This window comes from Vulpes vulpes, chromosome X (assembly GCF_048418805.1).
Source record: "Vulpes vulpes isolate BD-2025 chromosome X, VulVul3, whole genome shotgun sequence".
Lineage (NCBI taxonomy): Eukaryota > Metazoa > Chordata > Mammalia > Carnivora > Canidae > Vulpes > Vulpes vulpes.
The window spans coordinates 103,611,914-103,629,541 of NC_132796.1; the positions used below are offsets into that span (position 1 = coordinate 103,611,914).

The 17,628-nt window shown below is 38.7% G+C and overlaps 2 protein-coding genes across 2 annotated transcripts in view; one reads left to right on the forward strand and one right to left on the reverse strand.

Annotated features, from left to right (window-relative positions):
* Positions 1 to 2,295: 2,295 nt before the first annotated feature.
* MMGT1 (membrane magnesium transporter 1) lies at positions 2,296 to 13,243 on the reverse strand. The gene is made up of 4 exons (XM_025987847.2): positions 12,788 to 13,243; positions 8,933 to 8,985; positions 6,877 to 6,980; positions 2,296 to 5,269 (listed from the first exon to the last, which is right to left on the reverse strand). Exons 1-4 carry the CDS (start codon positions 12,864 to 12,866, stop codon positions 5,110 to 5,112), a joined length of 396 nt encoding a protein of 131 aa, XP_025843632.1. The 5' UTR covers positions 12,867 to 13,243; the 3' UTR covers positions 2,296 to 5,109.
* A 27-nt stretch (positions 13,244 to 13,270) lies between these two features.
* The window catches only part of SLC9A6 (solute carrier family 9 member A6), a 63,599-nt gene continuing 59,241 nt past the window's right edge, over positions 13,271 to 17,628 (forward strand). The window contains exon 1 of the mRNA XM_072743804.1: positions 13,271 to 13,465. The gene's annotated coding sequence lies outside the window, so the exon portion shown is untranslated. The remainder of the gene's footprint in view (positions 13,466 to 17,628) is intronic.

Genomic DNA, 17,628 nt, shown 5'->3' on the forward strand with positions numbered 1-17,628 from the left:
TGTTTAAGAGACTGGAGAGACACACTAACCAATGTAATTTGTGAACCTTGGTGGGGGTTGGCATGAAAGTCATTCTGGGGACACATGGGGAAATTTGAATATAATATTGGATGGTTCACTATTTTCTTCAGTGTGAGAGTGATATTGTGGTTAAACAGGAAATGTCCTCATCCTTATAGGAATGGGGCACTGACATAGTTAGGGATGTCATGGTGTCATGAGGTGTGATTTTGAAATCCACACTTACCATAAACTATCCAGGAGGGGACAAAAGCACATTTGGAGACAACAAAAGCAAAAGTGGCAAAATATTAGGTATGGTGACTAAATGAAAAGTATATTGGCATTCCTGATATTATTCTTTCACGATTTGTGTAAGTTAGAAAATTTTCAAAGTAAAATTTTAGAAATATATAAGTAGGATTCTACAAATGGACAAAATGATACCAAAGTCCCTCAGGAAATATAAACATGCATGAATAACTAGGAAAAAATCCTGGAAATAATAATAATGTGGTATGGACTAGTAATGTGAAATATGAAAGCATATAGCAACTTAAAATAATTGAAAGACTGGTAATCTTTGTAACAGACTGCAGAGCTCAGAAACAGATCGAAATATATATAGAAATTCAGTGTATGAATGAAGATGGTTTTTCAAATCAGTGTGGGAAAAAAAAGTAAAAAAGTGGGGTTGGAGTTGGGATAACCAGATAGCCATTTGGGGAGAAAAATGTTGAATTCTTACCTTATCCTTCTACCTAAATAAAGTCCAAATGAATCAAAGATTTAAAGGTTAAAAAAAAAACTTAAAAGTACTGGAAAAATACATTGAATTTATTCTTAAATGTAAAGAAGGCCTTTTTAAGCAAGGCACAAATCCCCAAAGCCATAAAGACTGATAAGTTTAGCTACATAAATAAGTAAATAAATAAATAAATAAATAAATCTCAGGAAAATATTCTTAAACATATGACAATGGACCAATTTTCTTAGCTTACAAAGAGCTCATACAAATCAATAAAAAACAAATCATCTAATAGAAAACAGAACATGACCACACAATTCACAGAAAATGAAATATAAGTAACCAATAAGCATGAAAATGTGTTCCATATCCTTCATTAACATGCAATATAGCTAAAGTAAGATGCAAGATATCATTTATTCAGTTTCAGATGATCAAATGTTTAATCCAAAGCCCAGTATCAACGTGGGCCTTGGAAATAATTATTCTTACAAATTATACGTGGGAGAATAACTGGGCCAAGATTCCTGGAGAACAATTTGGCAATAACTACTTAAGTGCAAATGAAAAGTACCCTTTGACTAGCAATTCAATTGCTAAGATTAATTCTGCGGGTATAATCTCCTTATATGTACAAGTATGTTCACTGTAAAATGGTCTAGCAATAGTAAAATATTGAAAACAATCTGAGATCCCATCATTGTTTGAACATTTGTAACACATTCATACATTGGAATACCACATAGTCATTAAAAATAATGAGGTATTTCTGTATATCCTGATACAGAAAGATCTTGTAAGACACAGCAAAAACAGCAAGGTACAGAAGAGTATATACAGTTTGACTCCATTAACGTAAAATTTCTTAAATATATATTCACTGGCAAATAATTTTCCCCCCAAAGAATATACAGGGCACTCTAAGCTGGTTACCTTTGGAGAGAAGCATTAGGCACAGAAGGGAAGAAGGCAAGTTTTAATGACATGCCTTTCTGTACCATCTGATTTTTTTGTTTTTGCCATGTGCATATATCATCTTGATTTTTCCCTTTTTTAGACAATACTTGATTTGTAGGTTACTTTGAGATACTCCTAGGTAGATCTGAATATTGCTAGTGCTATTTGTCAAACTACTCAAGATACATGCCAAGTTTGACAAACCAGAACCTCCCCTTGGGTTTTCATCAGACTCTGGATTTGCCCCCTGATACTTCTGAATCATAATGATTTTCTGTTAAATCTAAACTTATAACAAATTTGTGATGGAATGATTGGATGCTGATATTCAAGGACTAAAATTCTTCTACCCCAAAGGTCCTTTGATAAATATAAATGAGATTACACATTCTGACACTAAAAAAACCATAAAATTGCAGTTCGACTTTACATGTACAATAAAAAGTATCTATTGAATTTAGTAGAACAGCATCACACTGGGAGAAAAAAATACAGTCATAAGATTAGCTCTTACATTTTTCTGGGGACAGAGAAGCAGAAGAGAATGGGATTTTAAAAACAAAAACAAAAACAAAAACCACTACCAAAAACAGGGTGAGACAATCATTTATTTATTGGACAGGGCAAGGCCATTTAAAGAGAGGAAACATATCCAAAAGAAGGTGTTTAGCTTGGTGTTACAGGCATCGATGTTCACAACAAACAACACTACTCAATACATCATGGAAACAGGCCACATACAACCAGGAAGATGCTGTCATGCCACTCAAAAATAAGCCACAGTGCTTAGGAAACAATCATTAGGGAATTACAGAGCATCATGGTCTCCAGTCCACCGATCTGCATTTTCTGTGGCTGGGCCATTAGCCCATAGCATTGGCTGGTTCCCTAGTTATTAAAAAGTCTCTTCCTATGTTCTAGAGAGCCTTCAATAGCAAACACTTCTGAACGTCACTAAAATCACAGTCAACTGGAGGCTTAACTAGCTCACACCACTACATTTTTTTTGGACTACACTAGGTAGTCATAACTGTCTCAAAATATTATAAATAAAATTCTGAATTTAATCCATTTAGCACTGTTACGATGCACCCAAATCACCTTTAGTCCTATGATACATACTTGAAAAAGAAAACAGAATCCATTGGAGGAAATTATAAAGAAGAAATTTGGAAAGCTCACCTGGCCCGAGGTATACAAGCTGCTAGCAAAGTCAGACACACCTGAAAACAATGTCAATTATCTGCCAAATTATCGGGCATCAGGACTTTCCTGACTGGGCAAAGATTCAGTATCCATTCTAGAGACTAGCCAAAATATTATAAATAGTAGTATATCATGAGTGCTTGGTTATGAGGAAAAACTATTCAGCCTAAGATTGACTAAGAAACTGATCACAGTTCTCAAAGGGAGAAGTTCTTAATCCACATAGAACAAAACTCTACTTGGGAAGCCAGTCACTAAAGACCAGACATTGTGCGAATCCATTCCTATTAAATGACCACAACAGGCAAATCTATAGAGGCAGAAAGTAGATTAGCGGCTGCCTGGGGCTGGGAGGCAGAAGGATATGAGAGGCGCCCACTAAAGGGTACAGCATTTCTCGTGGGGGTGATAGAAATGTTCTAAAATTCATTATGGTAGTGGCTGTACAACTTTGCGACTATATTACAAAACCACAGAACTGTACCCTTTAAATGGCTGCACTGAAAGTATGCGAATAATAAAAAAGGAAGGCAGCCCTCAAAGAGAAGAGGCTCTTGCAAATCAAGTCATACCTGAAGAAATGGTAGACAAGCCTGATAGAAGGAGCTTCTCATACAATATTTTGATTTAATTATCACCACATTAACCCCTGATTCCATTTTTCAGTCTTTTCTACATTATCTCAGGCTATCAGCAGATTTCTAACATTGTTCTCCTTAGAGATCAGAGTCAGTGTTCCACAGACAGACTGGGTTGGCAAAACAAAACTAAACAACAGTAAAAACTCAATGACCAAAGAGTCTCATGCTTTAGGACTGTTTGTTACCAGGCAAAACAGAAGAGCTGAGGTTCATTTCTAAGAGGAAAAAAAAACCATCAAGCAGAAGGACATCTTATGACTCTTGCCAAAAGCATATTGCTTTTCAAGTCTGCATAGTTATTCCCTTTGCACCTATACGACTCAACAAAAGCAATGTTTCCTTGCCTGCACAGTTCAACAAAAGCAATCTGCTCTACAAAGAAATGCTAAGCTCCCTGCAGATCAAAGAGCTAGCCAAATTTCCCTAAACCCAAAATTACTGTTTCTAGAAAAAGTCTACTCTGTCCCCTCATCCTCACCTTCAGCAGCATCCAACAAAGATGGAAAAGCTCTAAGCCTGCTAACAAATCCAAAGCTGAAAAAGTTTCTTAAATGATCTTGTTTTTAATTGAAGATACTAGTTCCAAATATTTAAAATATATTTGTTCCAATGCCTTTGAAGCCTATCTTTGATGAGAAGTTTCCTTGAGTTTTACTAATTCACTAGTTTAGTATGCAATAAAATAACAGAGACTCTGAATAAGTTAAACTGGCTGATGACAAGTAGTCAGTTTTCTTCAGTGATTACTATTCTTCTACACAGGCAGGATAATTAATGAAATCATGAATGGTCTTTTTGGTCTATCTTCAACTATTCTTTAACTACATAATCAATTGGGGAAATTTTTGACAGAGAAATGAAGAGAACACAGTAGCTTTACAGCAAGTTGAATTTGTTAAATATATTTATGACAAAGAATTTCTGACACAAGAGTTGCTCACTGCACACAGAACCCCAGAGAAGTGATGAAACAAGACAGTCGATGTTAGAAGGTATATGGGAGTGGGGTGGGGCAAGAAGTCATGAGAAATTAGAAACTGGCAAGCATCTGCTGAAGCAGAGCCATTTTTTAGGGGGCATAAGAAAAACTGATAAGCCACCATTTTGGTCTCTTTAGAGAAGTTAATTTGTCATTAAGAACCAAAGACGTTTTAACTTTCATTCATGCTGCAAAATGCAGTAGTCACATTATTTCCAAAAGGATCCTAAGAACTCAAGTGCAAAAGAAATCTAAGAAAATAAATAATTACAAAATCATCAACATTTTTCAAGGAAATGTGTTCGAAACAGTGACTTTACAAAAGATATGAATTTGTTTTAAATGGAAAGAAAGAATTCTCTCTATGAAAGATCAAAGACTCATTTCACAGATAACTTATACTCCATGAATGATCTGATTAACAGTGTACAAACAAGGGCCATAGACTTTTTTTAGTTAGGTCTGAAAGATCAATATAATATAAATACTGATGATGGGGGGGGGGGGGAGTGTTTTATACCCCAAACTCCAATATTCCAGCTCTGTGTCCTGTCCTGTTATCATAATTTGTAAAAATCTTAACGACGCAGTGATTCAAGTTTTCGTAACTTCAATGATGTGTTGGAGGACAATGCATCTTGATTTGAAGAGCTTGTTGTATCCGAAGGCCGGAACAGTACTCGACCACGATGATTAAATACATAAAATGATGGATGATTCCTTAATGTGTCAAATGTCCTTAAAAGAAAAAAAAACAACAACAAAGCATCCACTTCAGATAAACCTGTACAAAAGCCTATTTGAAAACAAGCAGGCTTCTAATGAATTATGAATTTGTTATAGATTATAGTCTTAACCAAGTTTAAATCCATGAAATCAGACTATAGATGGTAAGCATACTGTGTCTCGTTTTTTTTTTTTCCTGTACAAGGTAAATAAGAAACCTGGAAAGCAACATAAAGCTCTCAAATCTTTCTTTAAGCCACTCCTTCCAAGATGATTATGAATACAGCACAAATAATCGCTCAACTTTAATCACTTTTGTAAATCTCAAACTAGCTAGCCCATGCCAAATAGTCTTTTAAAAAACCAGTACATAGATTGTACCTTTGATTATTCGCATTTGGCCCTCACTATTCAAGCAATATGATCATTTCACAGATCTGTTTCCAAGAATCTTTCAAGTACAACAAAAAACTCCTTTTGGCCCTTCAGTACCTACTGTTGTCCAAACTCATATATTTTGCTACCACCTACTAAATTTATATATTTTGCTACCACCTACTTAATGCCATTCTGTTTTACTTCTTTCTTTCCTGGCCCTTTGCCTGTGATTCTTGGTAGACTCTTTGTAAGAACTACAGTGGGTGGTGATAGTAGAGTATCCTTTCTTCTTTCCTAGTGAGATATACATAGTCAAATAAAGTTCACAAACACCTAAATGTATGGCTTTTAGTATTCGTTTGTTTAACATAATTTTCCTGGAAAAAAAAGAGCAGAATTCTGCCTTGTTAAAAAACTCAAATCTTAAAGTCAACCCACCTAAAATTCCAAGTATACTCCCACATAAAACAGGAAGTCTGACATGTGACTATTTAAAATGTAAATTAAAAAGTAAAAATAGCGAGGGGGTGAGTTTCCTCTAACAAATAAATGTTTATTGTGAACCCTTCTAAGAACACATTGTAAAGGGTTAAAATTTCCAGGCTCAAGAAGGTAGGTAAAGTCCAGGGATGGATTTGAACAGAGCTAAAGGATAATTTTATGAAAGTAGGAAACATGGAAAAGAAAAGCAAGCCAAGTTCAAGAAAATAGCTTAGAAGAAGTACAGGAGAAAACAGAAAGCAGGACGACAAGTATACTGTAATCCACGAAACAGAAAGGGCCAGCGAGCAGTTTATGTCACAGTCTAGGTTCAAGTGATTGAGGAAAACAACCAAAAACCCCTATTTTTCCAAAGACTAAGCTGGGACATGTGGATAAAAAGAGGGGAAAAAAAGGAAGGGAAGGTGGAAGGGGAGGGAAGGAAAAAAAGAAAGGATGAAAGGAAAACATTTCTGAGGGACTATCTTCCTATTTGTCTATTCCCTTCCAACCATCTGGCCGATAAATAATTTTAAGCAAATATAATATGACATCTAAGGTCAATAATCTGTCATTCAACTTCCATTTTTCTATCATATCAAACACTGCCTCAATATTTTGACCTCATTATTTACACAAACTGCATCATCGAATGTAAAAACAAAATCAATTTTTATGTACTAGAAAACAGACGTTTTAAATTACATTAGTGAAGCAAAACCCCTATGAAACAAAATGCCTGTGAAAAGGGAAAGACTTACTTATTTTTTAGTTCTGAAGTGGCATCCATGTCTTTAAACTCTCCTGCAATATGAACTATACCATAACAGGTAACTGCAAAGGCCAGAAGTGTCTGAAGAACTATCTGTGAGTATAAAGATTGAGATTATCAAATAACATACAAATATTATCATAAAAATTTACAATTTTCCCTCCATCTCATTTTAGCCTCTGACAGGTATTTCTCCCAGATCCTATCAAGGAGTCAATCCTCACTTTAAATAATTTGAACTCAGACACAATAAAATCTTCTATAAACTCTGTGGATCAGCTGCAAAAATACTTGTAGGTTTTGCCCAAATAGCAAACAGGTACTGAGCCATTCAGAACTCAGTTACCAACTATTACCTGTTTGCAAGAGCAACTAAGAATTTGTTAATATATTATTGTTAAATATCACTGAGCATAAAAAGAACATCCCTAGACCCACCAGCCAGCTTAAGAAATAAAACTATCAGTACCTTTCCAAGTCCCACACACCCTCCCCCAAAGTTAACTACTGTACTGAATTATATATAAATGCTTTAAGGCTTTTCTTTATAATTTTACCAGCTATGTATGTACCTCTAAAATGTATATTGCTTACTTTTTCCCACTTTTGAACTTTTTTGTGAGATTCATCCCTGTTGTAGTATTTCCTTGTAGTCCATTCATTTTCATTGTGTTTTATATTTCATTATATGAAAATACCACAATTTATTCATTCCACTGCTGATGGCTATGTGGGCTGTTTCCTGTGTGTTACTTTTACAATGCCAATATGGATATCCTGGAGTAGGTCTCCTGGCAAATGGGAGTAGAATCACTTGGGGAGAGTATACACACTTTCAACTTCATTAGGTAATACTGAAACGTTTTCCAAAGAGGTTGTGCAAGCAAAGACTTGCAATGTTTGATGTTAAACAAGCTGGGATTATAGGCACATTTGATTTTCTTGATTGTGATTTTTCCATATTTTTCAAATTTCCCAATTTGTAAACAGAAGCAGCTATTTTAAACAGATATAAATGAGTATATGGGTGGTGGTAGGGGACGTAATCTATTACAAAGCAAAGGTGATACAGGAGAGTGGCTTAATAGTCTCATCTATCATAACTTTCATTACAAACTAAAGTCAAAATTAGCCACAAGCTTTTACTCTAACTTTCTAAATTAAAACTAATATTACATGTTATACCAGTTTACACATTCCCGCCACCAGCATACCAAGACCTATTTCATACAATGCAATCAAAAGCACCATTAACAAGAATGTGGTAAATTGTGAAGTTACATCAAGATAAACTGTTAAGTAATAAAATGAAAATTATAAAATTGTACATGTATACACATAGATAATAACTTTTCAAAAGAAAAGCTGTTTTCATTAGGCAAAACTATACATAATGTAAGTAAGTATAGTGCTGTTTATTCATTCACAGGAGGAAAGCTGAACTACTGACATACTCCAAGCTGGTAGGAGTAGCAGCAGAACTGCTGAGCAGTGAGGTCACTTCTTTTTTTACTGTATGGGGGTCAGTTTTTCTTTTTACACTTACTGTTTGATTCTATTGCAGAGAAATTACTATTTTGTCATTTAAAATCCATTAAAGATGAAAAATAGTGAGTGAAGATCACATATCATTTCAGTTTAAAAACAACACTTCCTTGTTTGGTTTTTTTTTTAGTTTTGCCACCGACATATATGTCCCCCAACAATGTTTGGTTTTGCTTGTTCTTAGACTTTACATAAAAAGGAACTTTGCTAAGAAAAAGTCAAGTAATCAACTCAGACTATGAACAGAGCAACTTCTAGAATGACTACTTAAAACTAAAGTTTTAGAAACCAAACAGAAATCTTTTTTAGAAACCAAACAAAAAATCTTTTGTTTCCAAATCTTTGGGTTTTACAATGAGTGACAAAGAGTAAAGTAGTGAACAGATGTTACTTCATGTCTGGAAAATTTTAAGAGAACAAGAACCAGTAAAAAAAATTATAATAAGCTATGTGGCTAATTTTTAAAATATATTTTAACGGAATATAAATGACCAACTTACATCTATTGGCAGTGATTCATCTTCCTTTTCTGTTAATCGCATATAAGAACGATCTATAAACCAGAAGCATACCATTAAGGAAATTGTAGCCCATTTTTCTTTCTTAAAATGCAAGCAAATCAATATATCAAAGAAGCAGCTGACTTATATGCTACATAAAGTAATGCTAATCCCGGATTCCTCAAAAACCTCTATCTTCTAAGGCAGTCAGCCTGATCTTGAACTATTTTACTTTTATCATGACCTGCTTTGTCACCTTATAAAACACAGTAAAAGTCAAAGGTGAACAAGTACGAGGAAGAAATACCTAAACATTTTTTTTTCCTTTCGGTACTATGGGAAAACTAGAATCTTCTAAAAATAAGTTTCTTTCACTAACTGGTCAAAGAAATCACAATTATTTAAAAATGAATAAGCCGACAGAAAATCTCAACTCTGAAATAGCACCACCATCACACAGTATGGACAAAGTAAGATTGGTAGGGATGTTTCTTCCTGAGAGAATAAGCTGGGGCAGTGGTCAAATAGGAGAAATTCCAGGACATCAATTTCTGCCTCTCCGATTAAATTATAATTCTGCTGCTGCCTTAGCCTCGGGAAGCAGCAAGGTATAAAAGGATGAGGATTTGGAAGCTGATAAACCTGGATCATAAAACCAGCTCCTCAACTTACTGGCACTGACTTTATCTCACTGAACCATAAGACATCCTCATGCATTGTAACATGTATCTCAATTGCAGAGTGTTAAAATGTAGGAGTGGGAGGGGAAGTATGTCTTAGAATCAAAGAAATACAGTATCTTTCTCCTAAGCTTCTGCAACAGTAAAATGGGGATAATGTGAAGATTAAATTAGACACATGGTAGCCATTCTGCCATAATAAAGTTCATTACAGCAAAGAAGAGCATGCCATAGTACAACAGTATGCTATCTACTGCTACAGTTCAGACATGACACAACTAGCTTCAAAGATAAATATCAATCTTTTCCCAACATAAGCATTATAAAGAGGTCCCACTGCAGTGACAAATGCCCCAAGGCATCCTCATCTAAACAGAAACACAAAATTCTAATTCTCAAAAAACCTTGCACAATCCCTATTTAACAATGTGCTGTGGACTAAAAAAAACCCAAATTGCTGTGAGTGAACACGTGGTGACTTTTAAAAGAGAATGTGTTTAGAGACATTTCTGAAGTTTTATCTCACAAGTTTAACATAAGGACCAGTGTAAAAGAAACATCAATCCAATACCAAAAATAGGTTTGGCTAACTTCCTACTGTTTGTTCAGTTCCTAGACAGCTTTCTTCTTTGCACACAACCTAATCTGACTCTAACACTACCTCTAACCAGGCATTTCCTCATCTGGAAAATGAAGCGGTTGGACTTCAGTGAGTAAAGTACTGTAAATTTTTACAGCTGAAGTCAACTGTGGAAAATGATGCAGTACTCCATACTATCCTAATCTCTTCTAGGGTAGTGCTTTTCAAATGACTGTGCAGACAAATCACCTGGGGATCTTATTAAACTGCAGATTAGGATTCAAAAAACTCTAGGGTGGAGTCTGACTTTCTGCATGTCTAACAAGCTCCCAGGTGATTCTCCCAAAGCTGGTCCATTGAACTGCAAGCAGGAAGGCTCTAAGATACTTTCCTTAACCCCCGTGCCCCCCACCTCCCACCCTGGGGCCTGTCTCCAAGCATCCTTACATGCTTAGTGTAGCATCTCTATCACTTTGTTGTGATTATTTATTGATTTTACTTGTTTCTCCACTTGACTTTGAACTCCCTTGGGGCATCACTGTACCTCTAGCACCTAAGCACAAGCACAATTTCAGCCACTTACACGAAACGGAATTTCATAAAGCAGTGTAGCACATAGGCTCTAGAGTCAAACTGCTTGTCTTTGAATCCTGGCCCCACCATCATCTCTGTAAGTGTGCAAGTTTCCCAGCTATGTGTGTCTTGACTTCATCTTTCAAAAGCGATGACAATAGCTACCTCACAGTGCTTTTGGTAGGACTGAGTTAGATATTACATGTAAAGCGCTTAATTCGGTGACACGTAGCAAGCACTTAATAAAGGTTAGCTATTACTATTGTTATCATTAAAGACTGGAGCTTTGAAGAAACCATCACAGGATAGAAAAGACTGGGGAAACATGACAACCAAATGTAATGTGACACCCTGCATTGATTCCTGAATAGAAGACCTTATTGGAAAAACTGGTAAAACCCAAATAAAAGCTAGACTTTAGTTAAGAGTATCATACCAGTGTCGGTTTCTTAGTTGTGACAATATACCATGGTAATATAAGATGTTACCAGTGCGGGGAAACTGGGTGGGGGTATACAGTAACTCTGTACCATCTTTGCAACTTTTCTGTAAATCTAAAATTTCAAAATAAAAACATATTTAAAAAATAAAGCTAAGTTTCTGTCAGACAAATGTCAATACACGTATGTAAAACATAGTTAAAGTAACTGGATCATTTTACTTGTATATAATAAAACAAATGGTTTTATCTTGAAAGAAAATTAGAGCTTTGAAGGAATTCACATTTCATTTTCTATTTTATTCCTACAGTTGGAAAGTACTCTAGCAAATGAATAAAGTTCAACTTTGAATTCACTTCCTTCATTCAACCAATTTATTGAGTACCCACTGTGGGGAACATTGTGCTAAGCACAAAGATCGCAGCAATGAACAAAATGGGCTGCCCTCGTGGGCTCTATAGGCTAGGACAGAGGTTAGCAAACTTTTCCTGTAAAGAGTCAGATAAATATTTTGAGCCATGGAGGCCATAGTGTCTCTGTGTCGATTACTCAACTCCCCACTTTGAAAGCAGCCAGACAATACCTAAATGAATGGGTGTGGCTGTCTGCCAAGAAAACTTCATTGATGGACATTGAAAGTTGGATTTTATAGAATTGTCATGGATCATAAAATGATTTTCTTTCGCTTTTTCCCCCAACAAATTAAAAATGTGAAAACTTTCTTAGCTCACTTCAAAAACAGGAGAGAGACTGCATTTGGCCCACCCACCAGAGTTTGCTGACCCCTGTTCTAGTAGAGAAGGAAGACCTCAAAAGAGATCAGCTGTCTCAAGACTGCACTACCTCCTCTGCTGGACTCCAAGTTTCTTCTTGATGATACAATTGTATTCGTATGTTAAAGTACTTTTACTTTTTTTTCTTTTAAACTTCTCAATCACTCTGTGACACAGAAAAGGCAAGAATTAAAATCCACCTCAATGAAGGCTCAGAGAAGGGACATGACTTGCCCAAGGTCACACAGATTTAGCCGTAAGACAAGTTTTTCAGAACCAGCCCTCCAGACTCCCAGTCCAGTGCTCTTTCTTCTGTACCACAGTGCTCCCATGAGGCAAACGGTCGTTTAACTTCTCAGTCTTAGCCTGGACAGCCCAGAAGTGCCCAAATACTGTCCACCTAGCTGTCATCGGACCACGAGCATCCGAGGTCCTCAATCTGACACTTTGCCTGATCAGCCCCACGTTGGATCTGACATCACCTGTCCCGGATTCCCAGACAGACTCCCTCTCTGGCCACCCTGCGGCCCGACGGACTCCCTCGTTGCCCACCCTGCAGCCCGCTCGGGGCTCTCTCCCAGACGCCCCCTTCCCCTTCCACCTCTGCCGCAGTCTCAGATGCCCATCTCAAACTCAGACTCGGAGCCTTCCCCCGGGAAGCCCCGCGCCGCTTCTCGGAGTCACCCCCAACTCTAAGGGCTCAAATGATCATTCCTGGGACAATTCAGTCCTACACTCCCTCAGGGTGCGCCCACACACCGTCCCCGGAGTCCCGCACAAGAGCGGTCGCGGTTCCCAGCGGCACTTACGCTGCGCAGCGGAAAAGGCCGCGTGGGCTAGGGCAAAGAGGCCGACGCCCACCAGCCCCTTCCACAGTGACGGCGCCATGATTCCGGAGGAGCAGCAGCCCAACAAAAGAGGCGAAGGGCGGCGGAGCTGTTCCTTCTTCCACTGGCGGGTGTCCGCGCAGCGCAGAGAGATGACGTCACCGAACCTCTGGGCGCGAAGTGCCTCAGAGGTGGAAAAAGCAAAGAGCTGTGAGAAAGCGGAAGCAGGAATGCCGGGAAGAAGGGGAAAGCTACACGGAATAAGGTCCGCGAGTGACCAAGAGCCGAGCCTGCGCCGCGCGGCCTCTTCGCGGGGGGCGGAGCTAAGCGGAGAGCACACTGAAGGAGGTGACCGCGGATCAATGAGGAAGCCGAGCGGAAGGGCGCCGGCAAATGAGCGTGGGCCGCGGGGCAAGGGGCAGGGCCTGCGGAGAGGCTCGGGCGGGGCCGAGGGGCGAGGCCTAGGGGCAGGGCGCCGGGAGGGCTGGAGGCGGAGGTTCAAGGCCGCGGCGCCAGGTCTCTACCCCTAGCAGGGGGTTTTGTTTGCTTTGCTTTGCTTTTCCTTCCAGCTGGGCTCTTTGTTTTCTGCCGGCCTGTCCAGTGCTCCAGCCCTCCGGGAGCCGACGCTGCTGAAGGAGGCAAGAGTGTGACAGCGAAGAGGTGGGTGGGATGGAGAGGAGAGCACCCCGGGATTTGGAACCCCAAACACGTGGCACGCGTGGGATGCTCCGTAAAAGTTAGTTCTCTTCTCCTTACCTTCAAAAGGTCTTGAAGAAAGACTCGCGCCCCAAGGGGGTGTGGTGCCGCGCGGCAGGGTTTTGTCATGAAGAGAGCCGGTTTACATTAGGGAGAAATGAAAGGGGAGGAATAAAAGGACGCGCACGATGCCGGCTCGTCTCGTCTATCTCTGATCAGGAAAAAAAAAAAAAGTGTACCCCCCTTTCTCGATTTTTGTCTCCATCTCCTAAAATGCACACATTCATTAGTGAGGCTCTCCCCTTCTTTCCACTCTGCTCTCTTTTGGCGAGCTCACTTCTTCATTCCCACCGCTTCAGCCACTGTGGATAAGTAATTCCAAAGCGACATCTCGATCTCAAATGTTTCTCTTTGGCTGCAGACCTGCTAATTACTTATTTCTATCCTGCGACACTTCAAACTTACAGCCAAGACGGAATTCATCCATTTTTCTAAACGCTGCACCAACTCTTCCAGTGCCCCCTGACTGATTGACACAGCGTTGTAAGCATCCTATCACGAGGTAAATGCCCTCAGCCCTGTCAGGATTCTACTTTTTCGCTGCAACAATTTTGCTGACTCTCATTTGCCCAAACATGCCTATCCTGGACACCCCCTTTAAATTTCTAATCTTCCCATTCCTGGTCCCCTTCGCCTGCTCCATTTCTCTATCACCTTCTGAAATATTCTATGATTTATCCTTTGATTATGTTTGCTGTCTTATTATTGTTCACTGTCTCTCCTTCCTCATTGGAAAGTAAGTTCCTAGAGGACAAATATTTCTGTCCATACCTATAACACTGCCTGTCACATATGGTAGGCATTCAAGGAATGTTTGCTGAATGAATTATGGGAAGAAGTGGCGCGAGTGATGTATCCTTGTTTGAAAGGATCTCTATGGTCTTTCCATTATTTTTGAATTGGGTTCAGAAATCACTGTGACTTGCATACACTCAGATTTTGATGACCCCTTGATTGATGATAAACATTTTCTGATATAGTTGAGCTTCCTCAATGCTGAAAAGAAATTAGAAAATTAAAATATTAGAAAATAAAGAAGGCATCCAAGAGCCTTCAGATTTCCTCAATTTATATAGTTTTTGTCCTCCATCCCATTTTCCAGACCTTTAATTATGGTCATTATCTTTCTCTGGGCCCATTCCAATTCTTTCACCTCTAAGCCAAGATTTAACGCAGTACTCGATCAATGTCAAGTACAGTGTAATGTACTGTACTAGGAATGTAGGAGTATTTATAAACCTCACAATCAGGAAGAACCAGGAAATGATCTTTCTGTACTTGACAGGTCCTTCACCCCCTCGGAGGTTGTGAGATAGAGAAGATAATTGACCAAAAAAAAAGTCTTAACACTTGACTTTAGCTTTGATGATGGTCAAATTGAAAATAGCTTTTTCAGGCATCCTACTAAATTATCTCTGCTAATATTAATTTATCCAAAACAGAAAAATGATTATATGGTTTCTTAAGGGAGCTGGGATCTGATTCCTTTGTTTTGAAAAGATGAAGTTACAGGAAAAAAAGAGAGAGACAGTAAGGAATCTGGTATTTGTATAAGCCACCAATACATCATCCTAGTCTTCAGGGAAGTAGCCAGTCATTGAATTTTGTTTTTTCCATTACACTCTTTTTTTTCCACCATTACACTCTTAAGGCAAATGCTCCCATTCTTTTCTTTTGAATATCTTACCCATGTACAGAATGCAAAAGAAATGAGGGTAGTTTCACATTTTCTAGAAATAAATGGTTAGCTCCTATTCAGGGATTGGGATTTAAATGGTAAATCTGGGTTATGTTAAAAATGGGTTAACATCTGTAGATATTAACATGAAGGGAAGCCAAGATATTCATAATCATAGTTACCAAGGATTGTATCATTTAAATAAATACCTTGGGTCCGTTCATACATTGTTTTGTAGGTTGGAGTTCATCCCGAATGTACAAGGTACAGCTAGGGGCAGCACTGTTTTCATGAGATCTTAGAACAAAAGTCAAACTTCATTCGAAAGAGCATTTAAATTCCTAGGTAACCCCAGAAGTGCCTTTAGTTTCCCTAGAGAAACAGCCATTTCCAATATGCACAGAGGATACATGATGTGGGTTGGTTAAGAGCTGGGATAAGGATCTCTAAAGTGTTTCCTACCCAGATGCTATTTATGAAGACTCATCATATCTTCCCAGGAGGGTCTGTCGAATAGAGAAGGCACTGCAATCCCAAATTGTCTTCAAGTTAATTAAGTTGGTTACATGCCACCCAACTAGGCGAGTGACTTCATACACCACTCAGATGTGCCTCCATTTCTCATGCAGATTCTCCCTCTTTCCAGCACACTCTTCTTTCCTACCTAGTTCAAAAATCCACTTTCCCTAGGAATATGTTGCCATTACAGTTATCTATAAGAGGAATATATCGATTATAGGTACTAAACCATTCTTCAAACCATTTATACTTATTCCAACCTCCCTGGGTAATGAATTCTAGAATTTCACTACCTACTGGGTAAATGGATATTTTCAACATTTATATCGAAGTTGCATCACCTCTTTTTTATTTCTTTACAAAAATGGTGTATGTTCAGTGTAAGTTCAAACAGTGGAACAATGTATACCTCTTAAATGCATCTCAAGTTGTGCCTGGCATCTCAAGTTTTGAATCTCAGTAAACAAGACTGTGGTCACTTGATTCATATCTTAAGACTTGTTTACTGAAAGACTTATACTACTGTGGATAAAAGCATATGCTCCAGAATCAGATCAGGTTTGAATCCTGGCTTCTCCCTTACTCTCTGGAAGACTGGGCAAGTTACTTAACTTCACTGTGCCTCAATTTCCTCATCTGTAAAATGGGGATAATAATAGTACTTACTTGGTAAGATTGTTGTTAGGATTGAATGAAATGATACATATTAGTTGTTTAGAATAATCCCACACAGGAGGCACCTGGCTGGTTTAGTCAGTCAGCAGAGTGTGCGACTCGATCTCTGGGTTGTGAGTTCGAGCCCCACGTTGGGTGTGGAATAATCTCACATGGTGACTATTCAGTAAATGTTAGCCACTATTATTACTACTGCTGCTACTGTAGATTCTTAGGGCTATTTTTCCAGATTAAAGGGGTTCTTTATCCCTTTAATCTCATAAAACATCAATTGCTTCTCCTCTTTGGTTATTTTAATTGCTCTTCTCTGGACCATTTCTAGATTTACTAATATCTCTTTTGGGGTTTCATTACCATATCTGCACAAAGCATACTGGGTTACTTGTCTGGGGTTAATATGATTATTTACTTCAAGTAGCCTTGACACTGAAAATGACACCAAAAGTGTTATTTGCTTTTTTAGCACACTGAGCTGGTATATTCAGGAAATAAATGTAAAACTTGAGGGCTATACTGGGTCCTAACTGATATTTGGGGGTTTTGTTGTTGTTTGTTTGTGTTTGTAGAGAGAGTGAGAGTGTACAAGCACACACACAGGAAGGGGGCAGAGGGAGAGGGAGAGGGAGAGAGAATCCCAAGCAGACTCTGGGTTGAGTGAGGAGCCCAACATAGGGCTCAGTCTCATGACCCTAAGATCATAACCTGAGCCAAAATCAAGTGTGGGACATTTAACTGACTGAGCCACCCAGGCACTCCCCTCAACTAATATTTGTGACCCATTCTTTCTCCCACTTCTTATTTTTTTAAAGTAGGCTCCACACCCAGCATGAAGTCCAAGGCAGGGCCTAAACCCATGACCCTGAGATCAAGACCTGAGCTGAGATCAAGAGTCCAACACATAACCAACTGAGCCACCCAGGTGCTCCCTCCCACTTATTGAATATAGACATTCTCTATACCACTGCCCTAAAACTGAGTCTCTTTCTACCCTCTGTTCTTTGGAGAACCCATGAACTCCCATATCTTCAATCTCGTGCACACAGCTCACACATCTTTCACTGGTCCTGACTTCACTCATGAATTACAGACCCTCCACTTGGATATCCCACCACTCCCTTAAATCCAGTCTGCCCAGAGCCGAGCTGTACCTCCTGGTTACCATTTTAATGCTCTTAGTAGCCCCACGTTTTCCAGT

Excerpts from the sequence above, each read along its gene's own strand:
- MMGT1 (XM_025987847.2), bottom strand. The coding sequence starts at position 12,866 with ATGGCGCCGTCACTGTGGAAGGGGCTGGTGGGCGTCGGCCTCTTTGCC. Across the intron at positions 8,986-12,787 it reads GGCCTTTTCCGCTGCGCAGC|ATCGTTCTTATATGCGATTA; the intron begins GTAAGTGCCGCT and ends TCTGGTTTATAG. Across the intron at positions 5,270-6,876 it reads ACTTCAGAACTAAAAAATAA|GACATTTGACACATTAAGGA; the intron begins GTAAGTCTTTCC and ends TTTTCTTTTAAG.